Source organism: Acipenser ruthenus, chromosome 44 (genome assembly GCF_902713425.1).
Source record: "Acipenser ruthenus chromosome 44, fAciRut3.2 maternal haplotype, whole genome shotgun sequence".
Lineage (NCBI taxonomy): Eukaryota > Metazoa > Chordata > Actinopteri > Acipenseriformes > Acipenseridae > Acipenser > Acipenser ruthenus.
Window position 1 is genome coordinate 9,200,481 of NC_081232.1, and position 23,247 is coordinate 9,223,727.

The 23,247-nt window shown below is 38.9% G+C and overlaps 1 protein-coding gene across 3 annotated transcripts; it reads left to right on the forward strand.

The window, feature by feature from the left end:
* Positions 1-58: 58 nt before the first annotated feature.
* Positions 59-20,473, forward strand: LOC117398776 (butyrophilin subfamily 1 member A1-like). Of its 3 annotated transcripts, none has more exons than XM_033997843.3 (12): positions 59-197; positions 7,329-7,423; positions 9,783-10,130; positions 13,861-13,962; positions 14,626-14,691; positions 15,594-15,626; positions 16,542-16,604; positions 17,348-17,410; positions 17,912-17,941; positions 18,422-18,457; positions 18,702-18,761; positions 19,834-20,473. In XM_033997843.3, the coding sequence occupies exons 2-12, from the start codon at positions 7,354-7,356 to the stop codon at positions 20,370-20,372; spliced, it is 1,410 nt and encodes a 469-aa protein (XP_033853734.3). In that variant the 5' UTR covers positions 59-197; positions 7,329-7,353; the 3' UTR covers positions 20,373-20,473. The 3 variants fall into 3 exon arrangements, with proteins under 3 accessions (XP_033853734.3, XP_033853735.3, XP_033853733.3); XM_033997844.3 differs by lacking the exon at positions 59-197 and adding an exon at positions 5,898-6,108 and having other exon boundaries at positions 16,542-16,598; XM_033997842.3 differs by lacking the exon at positions 59-197 and adding an exon at positions 5,900-6,108.
* Positions 20,474-23,247: the final 2,774 nt, after the last annotated feature.

Genomic DNA, 23,247 nt, shown 5'->3' on the forward strand with positions numbered 1-23,247 from the left:
AAGATGTATTATAGACGATGCATTACATGAGTTGAGAGTGTGTGTGTGTGTGCGAGTCTGTGAAAGTGAAAGTGTTTTTGCAGAGATTCCTCTCTTTGTTCGCCTAGCTAAAAACAAGAAAACCGACATTTTGAGACACTCCCGAAAAGAGCAAAACCTTCCAATGAACGACTGAAGCAACGAGAAGAACGAAAAAGGTACAGAGAGAGAGAGAGAGAGAGTTTGTGATAGTTTAAATGAAATATTTATTTTTAACAGTCGATGTGGTGCATGTTGAATATATATTTTTTGTGGTGTACCAGGACAAAGTCCAGCACGGCACCCCTAAATCAATCAGTTCATTATTATTATTATTATTATTATTATTATTATTATTATTATTATTATTATTATTATTATTATTATTATTATTTCATTTACCTACCAATGTGATGGACGTGCCTGCTTTTCATCACAGATTTCAGTAAAACTACACCCTGATTAGTAAACACTGCAGCCCATACACAAGGGTATGCTATTCTATATTTTAAAATGAACGAATAGGACTTCAAGTTACAAAAAAATTTAAGCGGGTCATTAAAAAGAAATAAATAAACAAGTAGGAGTGGCTGGAGTTCAGCCATTTACTGTTAAGAACATAAGAAAGTTTAGAAACGAGAGGACATTCAGCCCATCTTGCGCTGCGCGTTTGGTTGTTAGTATTGATCCCAGAACTGAACAAGAATGACATTTAATAGAGAAAAGTGTAAGGTATTGCATGCACGCAACAATGTGTGCTTTATAAATATCATATGGGAGATACTGAAATTGAAGAAGGGAACTATAAAAAAAGACCTAGGAGTTTACGTTGATTAAAAAATGTCTTCATATAGACAATGTGGGGAAGCTATAAAAAAAAGTCCAACAAGATGCTCGGATATATTGTGAGAAGTGTTGAATTTAAATCAAGGGAAGTAATGTTAAAACTTTACAATGCATTAGTAAGACCTCATCTAGAATATTGTGTTCAGTTCTGGTCACCTCGTTACAGAAAGGATATTGCTGCTCTAGAAAGAGTGCAAAGAAGAGCAAACAGAATTATCCCGGGTTTAAAAGGCATGTCGTATGAAGACAGGCTAAAAGAATTGAATCTATTCAGTCTTGAACAAAGAAGACTACGCGGTGATCTGATTCAAGCATTCAAAATCCTAAAAGGTATAGACAATGTCGACCCAGGGGACTTCTTTGACCTGAAAAAAGAAACAAGGACCAGGGGTCACAAATGGAGATTAGATAAAGGGGCATTCAGAACAGAAAATAGGAGGCACTTTTTTACACAGAGAATTGTGAGGGTCTGGAACCAACTCCCCAGTAATGTTGTTGAAGCTGACACCCTGGGATCCTTCAAGAAGCTGCTTGATGAGATTCTGGGATCAATAAGCTACTAACAACCAAACGAGCAAGATGGGCCGAATGGGGCCTCCTCTCGTTTGTAAACTTTCTTATGTTCTTCTCATGTTCTTAAATACTACACGTTTTTAAAAGAAGCAACATCATACAATTTTTTTTTTCTTTTTAGCCTGCAGATTGCAGAACCACCACCTTGCTGTTTAAATTAGCCATGTGCACTCCGCGCTCAGTCACTATCAGCAGTGTGGAGTAGTGGTTAGGGCTCTGGACTCTTGACCAGAGGGTTGTGGGTTCAATCCCCAATGGGGGACACTGCTGCTGTACCCTTGAGCAAGGTACTTTACCTAGATTGCTCCAGTAAAAACCCAACTATATAAATGGGTAATTGTATGTGAAATAATGTATAATGTGATATCTTGTAACAATTGTAAGTCGCCCTGGATAAGGGCGTCTGCTAAGAAATTAATAATAATAATAATAATAATAATAATAATAATAATCAGCAGTCGGTTAGGTGTTTATAACCTTGCCCAACACAAAGGAAACGCACACCCGTAGATACCCCATTTTGAAAACCGCTGCTGTACCTTTCAAATTACAATATATGCATTTTTTTGGAGGGTGCAAATTTGTACCATCTCGTTTTGTACCTCACGTGACAGTTATGTACCTGTTAATGGTACCTCAAGACTCACCTCTTCAGACAGCACCTGTAGAAACTCCTCTTTTCCCTCTGGACACTTTATCACTCTTCCTTAAATGCACTTTACTTGCTCTTATCTGCTCCCTATTTTACTGCATTAATCCTGTACTTTAGAGAGTACTGTAATCTGTCACAAGTGTTATTTAATCTGTAGTATTTTGTATTTAATCATATCCTGATGTAACTATCACTGACACTGTTATCTGCTCCGTTATTGAATCGTATTTTGTCATATACTTGTACTTGCTAGAACCGAAGTGATTGTATTTTATCTTGCTCTTAATTGTATTAATACTTGTGATTCTTGAAATGTATTTTTGTTTACGACGGTAAGTCGCCCTGGATAAGGGCGTCTGCTAAGAAATTAATAATAATAATAATAATAATAATAATAATAATAATAATAATAATACCACCAAATAGTACCTCTTCCTAATGTACCATGACATAGCTGACAAGTAGTTTTTAAAAAACAAAGTTAAGAATAATTAAATTGGATGCATAAAAACCATTCACTCCAGAACCAATAAAACAGGAATTTCACCTTTTATTAATCATCTATGTGAACAATTACAACATTATTTTTTCATTACAATTCACAGTTGTAATAAATATGGGGACAAACATACTGTATATTAAAATAAAAGGCACAGATTCTAGCTGTGTATTCAAACTCCGTTACTTTGTTCTAAAATAGTTGACAAAAACGTCATGTTTTACCGTTTAATATTTACGCGCTGTCATATTGGTGTCGATAGAATTAATAACATCTCTTTAACCACAAAAAAGCAAGACAATACTAGTTTAATACTCTTTCAGACAAAATGGCACGGCTTTTAGTTAACACCTGGTTAGTTAAAATATCCCACCTAATGTTATTTCACCAGGAAACCTTTTTTTTTTTTTTTTTTTAATTGTATTTCTTTTTTTATCCTACCTTTTAAATTTTGCCACTTCATCCTCAGTAAAATGTATACCGTGTTCACCTAATTTTGATATCAGGTCATCCGTTGACAACAAATGTAAGACTGGCATTTTCACGAAATTTAACCGCCAAAAAAAAGAAAGCTTCTTAACTTCTTCAACCGTCCTTGCTCGAGCTGTTCAAAGATCACGTGCGCACGCGGAGATTCATTTTCTCCTTTCTGTGACGTAATGAAGGTATAGTACTTTATTTGTAGGATACAATTGTAGTTTTTGACTTATATATTTTTAAATGTTTTACCTTTTTATTCATTAAAAAAAAGTACCAGCAAGGATGTTAATCGTACCTTAAAGGGAATATGGTATCAGTTTGTTCTTTGGGGCACATAAAACGATGCCAGTTGTACCCTTTGTTTTAACAGTGTAAAGGGAAATGCAAAACTGTTGTTGTAATGTTAGGATAAAATAAGCAGACCTTTTTATTAAACACAGCTTTTTAACTTGACATTACGGGTTACAATTTAACACGAATCCCTGCCTTCAAATGAGCCCGCACGGGAAACAGCACGTCCATCTAAGGTGAAAAGAGAACTACGTGACACTATTTATGAAATAAAGACACTCAGTGTGATCTGAAAACGTACAAAATTGTACAAAAACAGCAGAGAGGTCGAGACAGACTATACCGTCCCCAATGCTGCCAGTCTAATTACAGGCTGCACTGGAATTAAACCAACGTCATGCTTTTACAATACGTGTGGCGCCCCCTACCGGCCAACTGGTTCGACTACACCCGCCCTTTGAATTGAAATTTCTCACCAATTATAATCACGTGGTTTACGCGCTATTTGCGCACCCTATCTTCCAGCGCGTAAATAGCGCGTAAACCACGTGAAAATATAACTCTTCTAGGGTTTTAGCCTGTGGGGAGTGGAGCCAAGGAAAAGAATGTGACGTTAATAAGACAACCCAGAGCAACCTCATCTTTGCTTTTGTAGCAACAATTGTTATCTGAAGTCATTATTATTTATGTCTTAGCAGACGCCCTTATCCAGGGCGACTTACAATTGTTACAAGATATCACATCATTTTTTGCTGGAGCAATCTAGGTAAAGTACCTTGCTCAAGGGTGCAGCAGCAGTGTCCCCCACCTGGGATTGAACCAACGACCCTCCAGAGTCCTAACCACGACTCCACACTGCTGCCCGGACTAAACTATAATATAAATACATACATATAGCTGATCCCACACAGGAAAAAACATAGACACTGGCTGGTATGTCACAAGCTCAAAACAGAAACACCAAACACACTTTACTTAAATTAATGCATGACCCCTCTATATAGAATGAACTCCCTCAGCTTCATAGAGTCCAATGAAAGCTGCTCAATAATGTTCCCTTGTTAACATATTGAATTCCACACCCTCTATATAGAATGAACTCCCTCAGCTTCATAGAGTCCAATGAAAGCTGCTGAATAATGTTCCCTTGTTTACATATTGAATTCCACACCCTCTATATAGAATGAACTCCCTCAGCTTCATAGAGTCCAATGAAAGCTGCTGAATAATGTTCCCTTGTTAACATATTGAATTCCACCCCCTCTATATAGAATGAACTCCCTCAGCTTCATAGAGTCCAATGAAAGCTGCTCAATAATGTTCCCTTGTTAACATATTGAATTCCACACCCTCTATATAGAATGAACTCCCTCAGCTTCATAGAGTCCAATGAAAGCTGCTGAATAATGTTCCCTTGTTTACATATTGAATTCCACACCCTCTATATAGAATGAACTCCCTCAGCTTCATAGAGTCCAATGAAAGCTGCTGAATAATGTTCCCTTGTTAACATATTGAATTCCACCCCCTCTATATAGAATGAACTCCCTCAGCTTCATAGAGTCCAATGAAAGCTGCTGAATAATGTTCCCTTGTTAACATATTGTATTACACCCCCTCTATATAGAATGAACTCACTCAGCTTCATAGAGTCCAATGAAAGCTGCTGAATAATGTTCCCTTGTTAACATATTGAATTCCACCCCCTCTATATAGAATGAACTCCCTCAGCTTCATAGAGTCCAGTGAAAGCTGCTGAATAATGTTCCCTTGTTAACATATTGAATTACACACCCTCTATATAGAATGAACTCCCTCAGCTTCATAGAGTCCAATGAAAGCTGCTGAATAATGTTCCCTTGTTAACATATTGAATTCCACCCCCTCTATATAGAATGGACTCCCTCAGCTTCATAGAGTCCAATGAAAGCTGCTGAATAATGTTCCCTTGTTAACATATTGAATTCCACACCCTCTATATAGAATGAACTCCCTCAGCTTCATAGAGTCCAATGAAAGCTGCTGAATAATGTTCCCTTGTTAACATATTGAATTCCACACCCTCTATATAGAATGAACTCCCTCAGCTTCATAGAGTCCAGTGAAAGCTGCTGAATAATGTTCCCTTGTTAACATATTGAATTCCACACCCATCGCTTTGGAGTTTTCCCAGATACTTCACGACAAAACCGACTGGAGAAATGTGACATTTCGAAATCTAACATGAAATACTTACTGTACTGCGATTATGGCTTCCAGTAGACTTTTTTTTTTTTTTTTGCGATATCATTTTGTAGTTTTATTTTGATTACACGACGTTAAATAAAATAACTAAATTATTATTATTATTATTATTATTATTATTATTATTATTATTATTATTATTATTATTATTATTATTATTATTTCTTAATCCTAAAATTCTAGGTGGTGTAAGTATAGGAATAATCCTACAGCCTCGTCCTTCACTTGACATTCAATTGAATTGACAAAACTCCTCTAGGGGGCGCTATGGTTCTATATTCTGCGCACTCTGGGGTTGGTCCGGTCTGCCTCTATCCCGCCGTTGTAAGGGCAAAGTGCAAAGTAGCTATTAATATTTGCAAACCAAAAGTGAAAGTAGCAGAGACTAAATTTGCTCTAAAAACAGCGAGGGAAACGCTTCACTGAAATATCATTCAGAAAAACTTTAGGAAGAAAACAGCATTGGAGTCGCGGTCGCGGTTCTTTCCGATCCTGAAGAAATAAGGTAGGAATAACGAAACCTTCACCACAGCTCGTTATTATAACACTTAAAACAGACGCTTTTATACAAAGCGGTTTACAGAGACGAGGGGGGTTAGCTTTGCATCATCAACAACTGCTGCTGCAGAGTCACTTCCAGCAGACACGCGTTTGTTTTGCGTCTCAGCCAAAGAACGGAGCACAAGGAGGTTCAGTGACTTGCTCAGGGTCCAACACACACAGTGGCTGAGCCTGGTATATTATTATTAATTTCTTAGCCTTATCCAGGGCGACTTACAATTGTTACAAGATATCACATTATTTTTACATACAATTCCCCATTTATACAGTTGGGTTTTTACTGGAGCAATCTAGGTAAAGTACCTTGCTCAAGGGTACAGCAGCAGTGTCCCCTACCTGGGATTGAACCCACGACCCTCCGGTCAAGAGTCCAGAGCCCTAACCACTACTCCACAATGCTGTCCTAAGGTAGAGAACCCCTTCTTTAACCACTGGACCACTGAACGTATTATTTTCCTAATGCATACGTACAATGAAAATCGATTCTACGATATAGCTCTGGCCAAAAGTTTTGCATGGCATAGAACCTTAGGATTAACTTGCCCACATATTTAGATCTTGCATTAAACGTCGTGTAATCAAACACGATTATATCGCAAAAAGTATATCGGAAGAAATGATAATACTGTCGTACTATATTGTCGTGTTAAATTTCGAAATGAATAAAGCGTATCATTGTTTGATCGACTGAATTACGGTTTTGTGGACTTTGAATACTCCGCAGTATTGTAGTTTTTTTTTGCCGGCCGCACACTTAAAGGGGATTCCCACACGTGTAGCAGGAATCGGTCTAACGCTGCTGAACTAAATCTTAGGATTGAAACATATTTAGTTTAAAATCTAAACATTAAACTTGGCGAGATTAAAAAAACATAACGCTTAACAATTATTTAGAGTTCCAAATGACCGAACACCTGCGTGACGCCTGATGACGTACAAACACTGCTGTTTAGGAATAAAACGTTTAATATTGTCTATCCTGGTATTATCTCTACATTTTTATGATTGAATTTTTATTATTGTATCAGTCCTTTCTCATTTGTTAAGCACTTTGTGATATTTGCTTATGAAAGGCGCTATATTTATTATTATTATTATTATTATTATTAATAAATTAAATGATGTAATAATATTTTTTGATGCCTTTTTTTTTTTTTATTCCAGAATCCTACTTTTTTTAATTCTTAAAATGAGAAGATTGTTTCTGTGCAGTACCTGTCTCCTTTTCCTCTTCAGTTTTGTGTGCGCCACACAGACAGGTAAGAACACCGCTTTAGAGTCGCCCGTCCGATCACATTTCCAAATGTCACATTTCGCACGGCAGTTTATCCTTAAGGATACAAAGCGATATTTAATTCAATGTGTCAATGGAACATTATTCAGCAGATTTCATTCCAAATTAAAAAAAAAAAAATCTATATGAACATAATTTAGATCTTTTTATTTAACATCATGATGTAATCAAAAGAAAACTACAAAATGATATCGAAAAAAAAAAGTCGGAAGCCATAATCGCAGTACAGTAAGGATTTCATGTTAGATTTCGAAATGTCACATTTCTCCAGTCGGTTTTGTCGTGAAGTATCTGGGAAAACTTCAAAGCGCTGGGTGTGCAATTCTATATGTTAACAAGGGAACATTATTCAGCAGCTTTCATTGGACTCTATGAAGCTGAGGGAGTTCATTCTATATAGAGGGTGTGGAATTCAATATGTTAACAAGGGAACATTATTCAGCAGCTTTCATTGGACTCTATGAAGCTGAGAGAGTTCATTCTATATAGAGGGTGTGGAATTCAATATGTTAACAAGGGAACATTATTCAGCAGCTTTCATTGGACTCTATGAAGCTGAGGGAGTTCATTCTATATAGAGGGTGTGTAATTCAATATGTTAACAAGGGAACATTATTCAGCAGCTTTCATTGGACTCTATGAAGCTGAGGGAGTTCATTCTATATAGAGGGTGTGGAATTCAATATGTTAACAAGGGAACATTATTCAGCAGCTTTCATTGGACTCTATGAAGCTGAGTGTGTTCATTCTATATAGAGGGTGTGGAATTCAATATGTTAACAAGGGAACATTATTCAGCAGCTTTCATTGGACTCTATGAAGCTGAGGGAGTTCATTCTATATAGAGGGGGTGGAATTCAATATGTTAACAAGGGAACATTATTCAGCAGCTTTCATTGGACTCTATGAAGCTGAGTCAGTTCATTCTATATAGAGGGTGTGGAATTCAATATGTTAACAAGGGAACATTATTCAGCAGCTTTCATTGGACTCTATGAAGCTGAGGGAGTTCATTCTATATAGAGGGGGTGGAATTCAATATGTTAACAAGGGAACATTATTCAGCAGCTTTCATTGGACTCTATGAAGCTGAGGGAGTTCATTCTATATAGAGGGTGTGGAATTCAATATGTTAACAAGGGAACATTATTCAGCAGCTTTCATTGGACTCTATGAAGCTGAGGGAGTTCATTCTATATAGAGGGGGTGGAATTCAATATGTTAACAAGGGAACATTATTCAGCAGCTTTCATTGGACTCTATGAAGCTGAGGGAGTTCATTCTATATAGAGGGGGTGGAATTCAATATGTTAACAAGGGAACATTATTCAGCAGCTTTCATTGGACTCTATGAAGCTGAGGGAGTTCATTCTATATAGAGGGGGTGGAATTCAATACGTTAACAAGGGAACATTATTCAGCAGCTTTCATTGGACTCTATGAAGCTGAGCGAGTTCATTCTATATAGAGGGTGTGGAATTCAATATGTTAACAAGAGAACATTATTGAGCAGCTTTCATTGGACTCTATGAAGCTGAGTGAGTTCATTCTATATAGATGGTGTGGAATTCAATATGTTAACAAGGGAACATTATTCAGCAGCTTTCATTGGACTCTATGAAGCTGAGGGAGTTCATTCTATATAGAGGGTGTGTAATTCAATACGTTAACAAGGGAACATTATTCAGCAGCTTTCATTGGACTCTATGAAGCTGAGCGAGTTCATTCTATATAGAGGGTGTGGAATTCAATATGTTAACAAGGGAACATTATTCAGCAGCTTTCATTGGACTCTATGAAGCTGAGTGAGTTCATTCTATATAGAGGGGGTGTAATTCAATACGTTAACAAGGGAACATTATTCAGCAGCTTTCATTGGACTCTATGAAGCTGAGCGAGTTCATTCTATATAGAGGGTGTGGAATTCAATATGTTAACAAGGGAACATTATTGAGCAGCTTTCATTGGACTCTATGAAGCTGAGTGAGTTCATTCTATATAGAGGGTGTGGAATTCAATATGTTAACAAGGGAACATTATTCAGCAGCTTTCATTGGACTCTATGAAGCTGAGTGAGTTCATTCTATATAGAGGGGGTGTAATTCAATACGTTAACAAGGGAACATTATTCAGCAGCTTTCATTGGACTCTATGAAGCTGAGTGAGTTCATTCTATATAGAGGGTGTGGAATTCAATATGTTAACAAGGGAACATTATTCAGCAGCTTTCATTGGACTCTATGAAGCTGAGTGAGTTCATTCTCTATAGAGACGGTGATGCAAACACACCCACACACACATGTATATAATCTTCGTTGTTGCAGATGGATATTCTGTGGAGGTGCCGGTGGATCTGGTCTCTGGTATCGTGGGTGACACCGTGACGCTGCCGTGCCGCCTCTCCCCGCTCGGTGACGCAGTGAAAATGGAGGTGCGGTGGTTTAGAGACGGGATTGAGGCTCCGCTGTATTTCTACACACTCCAGAATCCCGTGTCGAGTATCCAGCATGACGAATACAAAGACAGAGCCCGCATCTTTATAGAAGAACTCAGCGTTGGCAATCTGTCCCTCCAGATGAGCAAAATCCAGACCTCGGACTCGGGACGCTATATATGCTCTGTGTTTCACAAAATCAAGTACGCACATGCCGTTGTGGAACTGAAGGTTACAGGTGAGGTTTTAAAATCCACGCCCACTTTCAGAGGCTTTAATGCGCAATTCACTTATCTGTGCTTTACAATGCTTCCCTATGCTTTACCAGACCTCTATGTGCTTTACAATGCTTCCCTATGCTTTACCAGACCTCTCTGTGCTTTACAATGCTTCCCTATGCTTTACCACACCTCTCTGTGCTTTACAATGCTTCCCTATGCTTTACCAGACCTCTCTGTGCTTTACAATGCTTCCCTATGCTTTACCAGACCTCTCTGTGCTTTACAATGCTTCCCTATGCTTTACCACACCTCTCTGTGCTTTACAATGCTTCCCTATGCTTTACCACACCTCTCTGTGCTTTACAATGCTTCCCTATGCTTTACCAGACCTCTCTGTGCTTTACAATGCTTCCCTATGCTTTACCACACCTCTCTGTGCTTTACAATGCTTCCCTATGCTTTACCAGACCTCTCTGTGCTTTACAATGCTTCCCTATGCTTTACCAGACCTCTCTGTGCTTTACAATGCTTCCCTATGCTTTACCAGACCTCTCTGTGCTTTACAATGCTTCCCTATGCTTTACCAGACCTCCCTGTGCTTTACAATTCTTCCCTATCTTTACCAGACCTCTCTGTGCTTTACAATGCTTCCCTATGCTTTACCAGACCTCTCTGTGCTTTACAATGCTTCCCTATGCTTTACCAGACCTCTCTGTGCTTTACAATGCTTCCCTATGCTTTACCAGACCTCTCTGTGCTTTACAATGCTTCCCTATGCTTTACCAGACCTCCCTGTGCTTTACAATTCTTCCCTATCTTTACCAGACCTCTCTGTGCTTTACAATGCTTCCCTATGCTTTACCAGACCTCTCTGTGCTTTACAATGCTTCCCTATGCTTTACCAGACCTCTCTGTGCTTTACAATGCTTCCCTATGCTTTACCAGACCTCTCTGTGCTTTACAATGCTTCCCTATGCTTTACCAGACCTCTCTGTGCTTTACAATGCTTCCCTATCTTTACCAGACCTCTCTGTGCTTTACAATGCTTCCCTATGCTTTACCAGACCTCTCTGTGCTTTACAATGCTTCCCTATGCTTTACCAGACCTCTCTGTGCTTTACAATGCTTCCCTATGCTTTACCACACCTCTCTGTGCTTTACAATGCTTCCCTATGCTTTACCACACCTCTCTGCGCTTTACAATGCTTCCCTATGCTTTACCAGACCTCTCTGTGCTTTACAATGCTTCCCTATGCTTTACCAGACCTCTCTGTGCTTTACAATGCTTCCCTATGCTTTACCAGACCTCTCTGTGCTTTACAATGCTTCCCTATGCTTTACCACACCTCTCTGTGCTTTACAATGCTTCCCTATGCTTTACCACACCTCTCTGTGCTTTACAATGCTTCCCTATGCTTTACCAGACCTCTCTGTGCTTTACAATGCTTCCCTATGCTTTACCAGACCTCTCTGTGCTTTACAATGCTTCCCTATGCTTTACCAGACCTCTCTGTGCTTTACAATGCTTCCCTATGCTTTACCAGACCTCTCTGTGCTTTACAATGCTTCCCTATGCTTTACCAGACCTCTCTGTGCTTTACAATGCTTCTCTATGCTTTACCAGACCTCTCTGTGCTTTACAATGCTTCTCTATGCTTTACCATGGGAAACGCTTGTGCGAGGATTTGAAATCATTGTATCTCAGAGCCAGTCATTATATTACAGCTGTGGCTGCAAGTTTTTGCATCACCTAGAATTTTAGGATTGAGACATAATTAAAAGAAAAAATCATATATGGACATAATTAAGATCTTTTATTTAACATCACGTAAAGAAACTACTACATGATATCGCAAAAAAAAAAAAAAAAGTCGGAAGCCATAATCGCAGTACAGTAAGTATTTCATGTTAGATTTCAAAATGTCACATTTTTTCCAGTCAGTTTTTCCGTTAAGTATCTGGGGAAAACTCCAAAGTGGCGGTGTGGAATTCAATATGTTAACAAGGGAACATTATTCAGCAGCTTTCATTGGACTCTATGAAGCTGAGGGAGTTCATTCTATATAGAGGGTGTGGAATTCAATATGTTAACAAGGGAACATTATTCAGCAGCTTTCATTGGACTCTATGAAGCTGAGGGAGTTCATTCTATATAGAGGGTGTGGAATTCAATATGTTAACAAGGGAACATTATTCAGCAGCTTTCATTGGACTCTATGAAGCTGAGGGAGTTCATTCTATATAGAGGGGGTGGAATTCAATATGTTAACAAGGGAACGTTATTCAGCAGCTTTCATTGGACTCTATGAAGCTGAGGGAGTTCATTCTATATAGAGGGTGTGTAATTCAATATGTTAACAAGGGAACATTATTCAGCAGCTTTCATTGGACTCTATGAAGCTGAGGGAGTTCATTCTATATAGAGGGGGTGGAATTCAATATGTTAACAAGGGAACATTATTCAGCAGCTTTCATTGGACTCTATGAAGCTGAGGGAGTTCATTCTATATAGAGGGTGTGTAATTCAATATGTTAACAAGGGAACATTATTCAGCAGCTTTCATTGGACTCTATGAAGCTGAGGGAGTTCATTCTATATAGAGGGTGTGGAATTCAATATGTTAACAAGGGAACATTATTCAGCAGCTTTCATTGGACTCTATGAAGCTGAGGGAGTTCATTCTATATAGAGGGTGTGGAATTCAATATGTTAACAAGGGAACATTATTCAGCAGCTTTCACTGGACTCTATGAAGCTGAGGGAGTTCATTCTATATAGAGGGGGTGGAATTCAATATGTTAACAAGGGAACATTATTCAGCAGCTTTCACTGGACTCTATGAAGCTGAGGGAGTTCATTCTATATAGAGGGTGTGTAATTCAATATGTTAACAAGGGAACATTATTCAGCAGCTTTCATTGGACTCTATGAAGCTGAGGGAGTTCATTCTATATAGAGGGGGTGTAATTCAATATGTTAACAAGGGAACATTATTCAGCAGCTTTCATTGGACTCTATGAAGCTGTGTGAGTTCATTCTATATAGAGGGTGTGGAATTCAATATGTTAACAAGGGAACATTATTCAGCAGCTTTCATTGGACTCTATGAAGCTGAGGGAGTTCATTCTATATAGAGGGGGTGGAATTCAATATGTTAACAAGGGAACATTATTCAGCAGCTTTCATTGGACTCTATGAAGCTGAGGGAGTTCATTCTATATAGAGGGTGTGTAATTCAATATGTTAACAAGGGAACATTATTCAGCAGCTTTCATTGGACTCTATGAAGCTGAGGGAGTTCATTCTATATAGAGGGGGTGGAATTCAATATGTTAACAAGGGAACATTATTCAGCAGCTTTTATTGTACTCTATGAAGCTGAGGGAGTTCATTCTATATAGAGGGGGTGGAATTCAATATGTTAACAAGGGAACATTATTCAGCAGCTTTCATTGGACTCTATGAAGCTGAGGGAGTTCATTCTATATAGAGGGGGTGTAATTCAATATGTTAACAAGGGAACATTATTCAGCAGCTTTCATTGTACTCTATGAAGCTGAGGGAGTTCATTCTTTATAGAGAGGGGGTGATGCTAAACTTTTGGTCCCAGCTGTATTTTATAATCCCTTTATTAACTCCAGTGCACAGTACTGCACGTCGATTATACAAAGAAAATCTTTGAAAATCCTCACAAAGTTTACAAAACAGCATTCCTGTTTTTTTTCTTTTTCTTGTTGTTTCAACAGGAGATGGCAAGTCCCCTATCTGGCTCACAGTATTGCTGTTGTTTGTTATTCCTATATTCATCGCAATAGTGGCTTATTGCCGGTCCACTAAATATCAGAAAGGTACGTTCTTTAATGAAAAGTTCCTATATGTACCAGTGCAGTCAAATTATTAAAAAAAATGATTGGGAGATGGGAGCTGTAGTTCTTTATACAGAATCAGAACTACAGCTCCCAGCATACCTCTGCACCAGTACCAGTGAGAGATGCTGGGAGCTGTAGTTCTTTTTTTCACAGTGACTGTTTACACGTTTGGTTGAAGTAGAGTCTGAAACAGAATCAGAACTACAGCTCCCAACATGCCTCTGCACCAGCAATACAGTGAGGGATGCTGGGAGCTGTAGTTCTTTTTCACAGTGACTGTTCTGAAACAGAATCAGAACTACAGCTCCCAGCATACCTCTGCACCAGCAGTACAGTGAGGGATGCTGGGAGCTGTAGTTCTTTTTCACAGTGACTGTTCTGAAACAGAATCAGAACTACAGCTCCCAGCATGCCTCTGCACCAGCAGAACGAAGCTTCTGTTTTTCGGTCTAAAACTGTATATTGGAGCTGGAAGAATCTAAAATCAAGAGACCAAACCAGAAAGCAACCAGAAATGTAGAAAGAATGCAGTCAAATCATTGTATTTGTCATGGGATGTGTTGCTGATAATAAAAATAATAATAATAATAATAATAATAATAATAATAATAATAATAATAATAATTTGATTTGTTTTCACAGCTGTTAAAAAAACAACAAAACCACGAGGTCACACCAGGAATAATGACAGCTTATTATTTTCTGACGGTGGGTTCCCCATTAAATTTGCTGCAGTTCAAACGGCTTGACTACAATAAGATAAAACCAGCAAAATGCTTTATTAACATGATCACTGGTCCCTCCCTTTAAAGGAGCGCTGACCATCTTTAAAATCCATTCTCTCACCTCTTATTAGCTTTATTAACATGATCACTGACCCCTCCCTTTAAAGGAGCACTGACCATCTTTCAAATCCATTCTCTCACCTCTTATTAGCTTTATTAACATGATCACTGACCCCTCCCTTTAAAGGAGCGCTGACCATCTTTAAAATCCATTCTCTCACCTCTTATTAGCTTTATTAACATGATCACTGGCCTCTCCCTTTAAAGGAGCGCTGACCATCTTTAAAATCCATTCTCTCACCTCTTATTAGCTTTATTAACAGGATCACCGTCCCCTCCCTTTAAAGGAGCGCTGACCATCTTTCAAATCCATTCTCTCACCTCTTATTAGCTTTATTAACATGATCACTGGCCCCTCCCTTTAAAGGAGCACTGACCATCTTTAAAATCCATTCTCTCACCTCTTATTAGCTTTATTAACATGATCACTGGCCCCTCCCTTTAAAGGAGCACTGACCATCTTTAAAATCCATTCTCTCACCTCTTATTAGCTTTATTAACATGATCACTGGCCCCTCCCTTTAAAGGAGCGCTGACCATCTTTAAAATCCATTCTCTCACCTCTTATTAGCTTTATTAACATGATCACTGGCCCCTCCCTTTAAAGGAGCACTGACCATCTTTAAAATCCATTCTCTCACCTCTTATTAGCTTTATTAACATGACCACTGGCCCCTCCCTTTAAAGGAGCGCTGACCATCTTTCAAATCAATGTATAATTCTGCTGGCAGTAACGTCACTGTGTTTCGGTCTTGTCTTTTTCAGATGAGGAGACCGATTTACGTTATCAGCCAGCAGGTCATATTTTTTTATTTTTTCATTTCAATTTTCTAATCGAAGTTTCTAAGTGTTCGGTGTCACACAGAGACAGTATTGAAAAGATTCTAAGTACAGCACTCTGATTGTTAGTAGCGGCTGGAGAGGGGTACTGCAGCAGAACACAGACTCGCACAGCGCAGCTCACCCAGGGTCAGACGTCATGATTATAGGCTACAGCCTGATCACATGATAAGGGTGACAATGTTACTAAAAGGACGTTTATTTCATAACGATAACCTAACCCTAAACATAGGACTATATAAAGAAGGATAGGACAATGATGTCACAAGGTTGCGGAGTTAGTAAACAGTGGAGCATTTCTGGAGCCCGGAATTCAATATGTTAACAAGGGAACATTATTCAGCAGCTTTCACTGGACTCTATGAAGCTGAGGGAGTTCATTCTATATAGAGGGTGTGGAATTCAATATGTTAACAAGGGAACATTATTCAGCAGCTTTCATTGGACTCTATGAAGCTGAGTGAGTTCATTCTATATAGAGGGTGTGTAATTCAATATGTTAACAAGGGAACATTATTCAGCAGCTTTCATTGGACTCTATGAAGCTGAGGGAGTTCATTCTATATAGAGGGGGTGGAATTCAATATGTTAACAAGGGAACATTGTTCAGCAGCTTTCATTGGACTCTATGAAGCTGAGTGAGTTCATTCTATATAGAGGGTGTGTAATTCAATATGTTAACAAGGGAACATTATTCAGCAGCTTTCATTGGACTCTATGAAGCTGAGGGAGTCCATTCTATATAGAGGGGGATGCAAAACTTTTGGCCAGAGCTGCAGTATTTTTGATCTGGATGGGTTAACATCCAGCTTGTTATTTACTTTTATTTCTTTAATGGTATGACTTTCACTAACGTTTTCACACAATCTATAGGAATGTCCAGATCTTCAAAACAGAGTACGGGAGTCAAAACCAGCCACAGGACAGCGGGTGCGTGTAAGTGTTCAATCAGCACACGCTGTTTGTTTTACAGTAAGGGTGTTACGAGAGGGATTAATTAAGGCTGTAAATGTTTGAATTGCTTTTCAGTCTTCATATGGCATCTCCGTGTATTGAAACGCGGTGCACGCTGTGAGGAAATCTACTCTCTCGCGATATTACAAAGCGTAGCTGCTGGTTGTCATGGGAACGGGATTTATAATGTGAATTATGATCATTATTGTTATTAGAATTCCGGCTTCTGTATTTCGGTCTTTTATCTCGATTTTTCTACCTTTGAGAATTCAGCTGATATCTGTGAAGCCATCCGTGTGTCTCAGCTGAGAAACGCCTTCAAACTAAAATTGGCTTCATTTCCGTTTTGCTAAATTGTCTTTTTAAAATCGGCCCGGCTTTGGATCGCGGCTTTGTTAATTAAAAAAAAAACCTCATATTTTATTACAGCTAGAATGAAATATAATAAATACAGTATTTTACGCTGGAGGGAGTCGTTCTGCAGCGTGGTTGTGTTTACTGAAGAGGAGTCGCGTCTGCTTTGCAATGAAAAAAGTCAGACTTACGATTTAAAAAGCCCATTTAGTTGTTACACAGAGGAAAAGAAAACACTACCTGTAAATTAAATAGATTATAGGCGTTTCTCAGCTGTGGTCATCATAACTCATTATATTTCTTACCGTATGTGTTGTTGATAATAATAATAATAATAATAATAATAATAATAATAATCTTCATCTTCACAGCTGTGACTGGAAAAAAAAACACACGAGATCAGACCAGGAATAATGACGGCCTTTTTTCTGACGGTGGGTTCCATCTTTAAAATCTCACCTCTTATTAGCTTTATTAACATGATCACTGGCCCCTCCCTTTAAAGGAGCGCTGACCATCTTTAAAATCCATTCTCTCACCTCTTATTAGCTTTATTAACATGATCACTGACCCCTCCCTTTAAAGGAGCGCTGACCATCTTTAAAATCCATTCTCTCACCTCTTATTAGCTTTATTAACATGATCACTGACCCCTCCCTTTAAAGGAGCGCTGACCATCTTTAAAATCCATTCTCTCACCTCTTATTAGCTTTATTAACATGATCACTGACCCCTCCCTTTAAAGGAGCGCTGACCATCTTTAAAATCCATTCTCTCACCTCTTATTAGCTTTATTAACATGATCACTGACCCCTCCCTTTAAAGGAGCGCTGACCATCTTTAAAATCCATTCTCTCACCTCTTATTAGCTTTAATAAGTTTAGCGCTGTGAATTTACAAAATAAAGTGATGGCGTTTCATTCTTGCTCTTTCAGATGAAGACGGCACGAGTCCTAAACCGAAAGGTATTTTTATTTTTGTCTGTGTTCGCTTCCCTCAGCAACTTTAATGGCCAGTTCTGTACAGCAAATAGATCACTTTCTGTTTTCCTTTTCCATGGAAAACCTTCCGCTCATCCCCTGTTAGTTAATCCCGGAAGGATAACAGGAAGGGAGGGAGGGAGGAGACGTTAAACGGGAAAATAAAGACATCAGGAAAACGCAGCGAGCACAATTAACTACTATTTATTTCATAGCAGACACCCTTATCCAGGGCGACTTACAATTGTTACATGATATCACATTATTATTTTTACATACAGTTCCCCATTTATACAGTTGGGTTTTTACTGGAGCAATCTAGGTAAAGTACCTTGCTCAAGGGTACAGCAGCAGTGCCCCCCACCTGGGATTGAACCCACAACCCTCCGGTCAAGAGTCCAGAGCCCTAACCACTACTCCACACTGCTGCCCGTGAACCTCCTGTCTCTCCTCGTTTCCTTTCAGGCTCTGGAGACATCCCAAAGGAGCTGGTCAAAGCTGGTAAGTTAAACAGCAGCTGTCTGCCCTTTCTGAAGACCTTTCCTGGTAGCCAAGGCAAACAGACTGAGAGTGACGTTCCTGGTGTTTCAAAATGAAAATACACTTTTGCTATGCCATTGTTAACATGGCACACTGGAGACCAGTATAGGGAATGCTGTTGTGCCGTTTGAAGCGTTTAGTTTGCAGGTGAGACCGTGTGCGTGGGTCAGGAATTTTTTTTCAGAAACTCTCTGATGTATTTCAGGTTTTCTACAGCGAATCCTGTCCTGGATGGGAGCCAATTCTTCCAAAGCGCCAGTCTCAGGTAATACAGGCTCCCTAAAACGTTTTACAATCTATACCCTGCCTTTTATTACCTTACATTTTCACTGCCCCCCCCCCCCCCCCCCCATCATTGTGCATTCAAAGCTATCGTCTCACAGGTTTTAAATCGAACCCAATTGATTTGCTATCCCTGTGTCTTCTCTACATCTACAGCAACACATTTTGCATCTCTATATAGAATGAACTCCCTCAGCTTCATAGAGTCCAGTGAAAGCTGCTGAATAATGTTCCCTTGTTAACATATTGAATTCCACACCCTCTATATAGAATGAACTCCCTCAGCTTCATAGAGTCCAATGAAAGCTGCTGAATAATGTTCCCTTGTTAACATATTGAATTCCACACCCTCTATATAGAATGAACTCCCTCAGCTTCATAGAGTCCAATGAAAGCTGCTGAATAATGTTCCCTTGTTAACATATTGAATTCCACCCCCTCTATATAGAATGAACTCCCTCAGCTTCATAGAGTCCAATGAAAGCTGCTGAATAATGTTCCCTTGTTAACATATTGAATTCCACCCCCTCTATATAGAATGAACTCCCTCAGCTTCATAGAGTCCAATGAAAGCTGCTGAATAATGTTCCCTTGTTAACATATAGAATCACACAGCGCTGCTTTGGAGTTTTCCCCAGATACTTAACAAAAAACTGGAAAAATGTGACATTTCGAAATCTAACACTAAATACTTAATGTACTGCTATTATGGCTTCCGGTAGCCTTTTTTTCAGTATCATTTTGTAGTTTCTTTGATAACATCATGAGTTTAAATGAAATATTATGTTCATATAGGTTGTTTTTTTTTAAATTATGTCTCAATCCTAAAATTCTAGGTGTTTCAAAACTTTTAGCCAGAGCTGTGTGTCAGTCCGCACATGCAAATATCTGGAGAACCACTTATCCAATTGTCATGAAACTTGCTATTAACCTTAATTAGCTTTTGTTATTGTGAGTGACACATTCTGGGGCTGTGGGAGGTGTCTGGGTGTCTGTTGCTACAGACAAGCGCATACTCAGTCTCCTTGTCTCCTCTCATCTTTTTCTGGACACAGCTGATGTAACTCTGGACCCTAAGACAGCCAGCCCCAGTCTCTTCCTCTCTGAAGATCATAAAGAGGTGAGACTGAGGACAGAACAGTGGCAAATCGACAGGACTCAGAAACAGAAGAAATGGTATAGTGTCCTGGGAACAGAGGGGTTCACCTCAGGGAGACACTACTGGGAGGTGGAGGTGGGGGACAAGCAGAACTGGCGACTGGGGGTAGGAGAAAAAAGCAGTGGGGGTACAGAACCACTAAATTGGACTCTGGGTCTGAGGAATGGAAAGTTTGAAAATGATTTAGGTAACCACAGCTCCCAATCAGAGCTGAGGATAGTGAGGGTCACTCTGGATATGGAGGGACTCCAGCTCTCCTTCTTCAATGCAGAGACTAGGTCTGAGATTCAGACGGTCAGTGTTGCCAAGGCCACTGGAAAACTGTACCCCTACTTTAGTCCTGGAGGCTGGGACAGAGACCCATTGCTAATCTTTGACCTGAACCCAGAGAAATTAATTAAAAATAATAGGACCTCACAGTCTGAAATCAGTTAATACGCCCAGTCGCTCCTGTCTCTTAAATCTTAAATCCAATCTTTTCACTTTTTATACGTCAAACCGAATTAAAAATGTAAAAAAAAAGTGTATTTTAATTAAAACAATATATATATATATATATATATATATATATATATATATATATATATATATATATATCATATATCATATATATTCCCATGCAATACAAGTGATATTGCATTCTCAGAAAAGGTTTTATTTTTTTATTTTTTTTTTAAACTTCTCTAACAAAAGTTAATGTAAAAAAAAAAAAATTCCAAAGATACATTTCAGTTTTTTGATGAGTGCTTAATTTTTTATATATATATATATATATATATATATATATATATATATATATATATATATATATAATCCATCTTGCCTCTTATAATAGCAACATGATCACTGGCCCCTCCCTTTAAAGGAGCGCTGACCATCTTTAAAATCCATTCTCTCACCTCTTATTAGCTTTATTAACATGATCACTGACCCCTCTCTTTAAAGGAGCGCTGACCATCTTTAAAATCCATTCTCTCACCTCTTATTAGCTTTATTAACAGGATCACTGACCCCTCCCTTTAAAGGAGCGCTGACCATCTTTAAAATCCATTCTCTCACCTCTTATTAGCTTTATTAACATGATCACTGGCCCCTCCCTTTAAAGGAGCGCTGACCATCTTTAAAATCCATTCTCTCACCTCTTATTAGCTTTATTAACATGATCACTGGCCCCTCCCTTTAAAGGAGCGCTGACCATCTTTAAAATCCATTCTCTCACCTCTTATTAGCTTTATTAACAGGATCACTGACCCCTCCCTTTAAAGGAGCGCTGACCATCTTTAAAATCCATTCTCTCACCTCTTATTAGCTTTATTAACATGATCACTGACCCCTCCCTTTAAAGGAGCGCTGACCATCTTTAAAATCCATTCTCTCACCTCCTATTTGCTTTACTAACATGAATTATTTACTGTATTTTGTTTTTTGTTCATTTGAATTTGATCTTATTTTCTAATGATGTTACTGGACTTTATAACTGCTCTGATCTGTAAAGTGATATTTTATAATGTGATATTTTGTAACATTTGTAAGCCTCTCTGCATAACGGTGTCTGCTAAGGAATACATAATAATAATAATGTTCATATATATATATATATATATATATATATATATATATATATATATATATACATATATATATATATATATATATATATATATATATATATATATATATATATATATTGTAAGAAAGTGTAGTTTCCCAGAAGGACATGGGCTGAAAAGTCCTAATTTAATTGCCAATTATTGTTAATTATCCCCTGCACCTGGCTATCATTGTAAATTAGAGCTAGGTGCAGGATACTTAAGGAGAGCTCAGTCTGCTCAGGGCTGCTGTGTGAACAGCCCGACTGTGCGTCATTAAAAGAAAGAAAGAAAGAAAGAAAGAAAGAAAGAAAGAAAGGAAGGAAGGAAGGAAAAATGGTAATGTGTGTACGATTTTGGCTAAACAGTGTGTTTTTTGTGTAAGGACGGGGAAACACCTTAGCTGTCCCGTGTTAGACAGTGTGTTCCTGAAGTGTAGTTAGCACTCCAGGTTTTTTGTTTACATTTGTTTATTTTTGTGTGTTTTTAATAATAAAATAAAATTAGCCCAACCGCGCTGTTAAAAATTCCAGTTCCTGTGTTTGGGTTTTAAAGGGGAAAGATCCCGAGAGAGAGCCTCCATTGCTGGGGATCTCAAGCACAATAGAAAGAAAGAAACGCTGATGTACAGGTAAGTAAGCTGGGCTGAGTTGAGTGGGGGACGGAGGGGGGGTGATGCTGGGACGCCAGAATCACCGTCGAGCCCTCTTGAGGTGTCGTGGGCTAGTCGACGAAACACAGAGGAAGGTGCCCACTTGAAGACCCCAGAGATGTACCCTACTTAGCTCAATCCAGACGGTTGTCATGCTGATGCGCTGGGGAGACCACACTGTGGCTGATCCCCGGAGCCAGCATCGCAGCCGTTGATGCGCTAGGGAGGCAAAATAAGCTGATCCCTGGAGCCAGCAATACACTTCAGCCATCAACACCAGGCAGAAGGATATCTACATCATCATATGGAAGGAAACGTAAATGGATGGAGACGCAGATGGATCACATTAGTTTACTGTGAAGCTACGTCTTAGTTGGTGCTTATCTTGGCGAGAGCCGAGTTCAAATCAGCATGAAGTTTTAACATATACTCTCTTGGGTCGTTTTTTAAAGGGGAAAGAGCCTGAGAGAGGAGAGCCTGTCTGGCGAGCATCTCTGTTACAGTATATCTATTTAATTAGTTCTCAATCCTTAAATTCTAGGTGCTGTCAGTAGTTTGGTTGGACCCACGTTGACAGTCAATGGTGGACGAGCGTTGCCGTTACGTCATCATGCAGCGCTGGGCAGATGTTACATAAACACACTGTAGTTCAGGTCACCGTTTACAGAACTACAGCTCCCATCATCCCTCCCTGCTACTGCTAGTGCACCGGCATGCTGGGAGCTGTAGTTTATATTCAGATTCTGTCTCTGCAGTGTAATCATTTTGTAGTTTCTTTGATTATATGATGGTGTTAAATAAAATATTTTAATCATATTGTAGCGTCAAACTGAACAGGATTGTGGGGCTCTGTCTGTCTGCAGCTTTAATGAAAAAGAAACTGTGGAAGAATGTCATAACCTTATGCAGATTCTGGAAGAATTTTTCAGTGACTCTGAAAGGTTTGCTGATCTGATCTTCGGGTTCTGCTCTGCGTGTTAAAACCTGCCTTCATGAAAACACCTGGTAGTGAAATAATGTGAAGAAAAACAAGAACACGAAACAGAATGGATTCAAATGAATCGCGATT

Bases quoted from the DNA above. Each gene is read 5' to 3' on its own strand.
- LOC117398776 (XM_033997843.3), top strand. From the start codon at position 7,354: ATGAGAAGATTGTTTCTGTGCAGTACCTGTCTCCTTTTCCTCTTCAGT. The intron at 17,411-17,911 runs GTGGGTTCCATC...TTGCTCTTTCAG, and splicing joins TGACGGCCTTTTTTCTGACG to ATGAAGACGGCACGAGTCCT. The intron at 18,458-18,701 runs GTAAGTTAAACA...GATGTATTTCAG, and splicing joins AAAGGAGCTGGTCAAAGCTG to GTTTTCTACAGCGAATCCTG.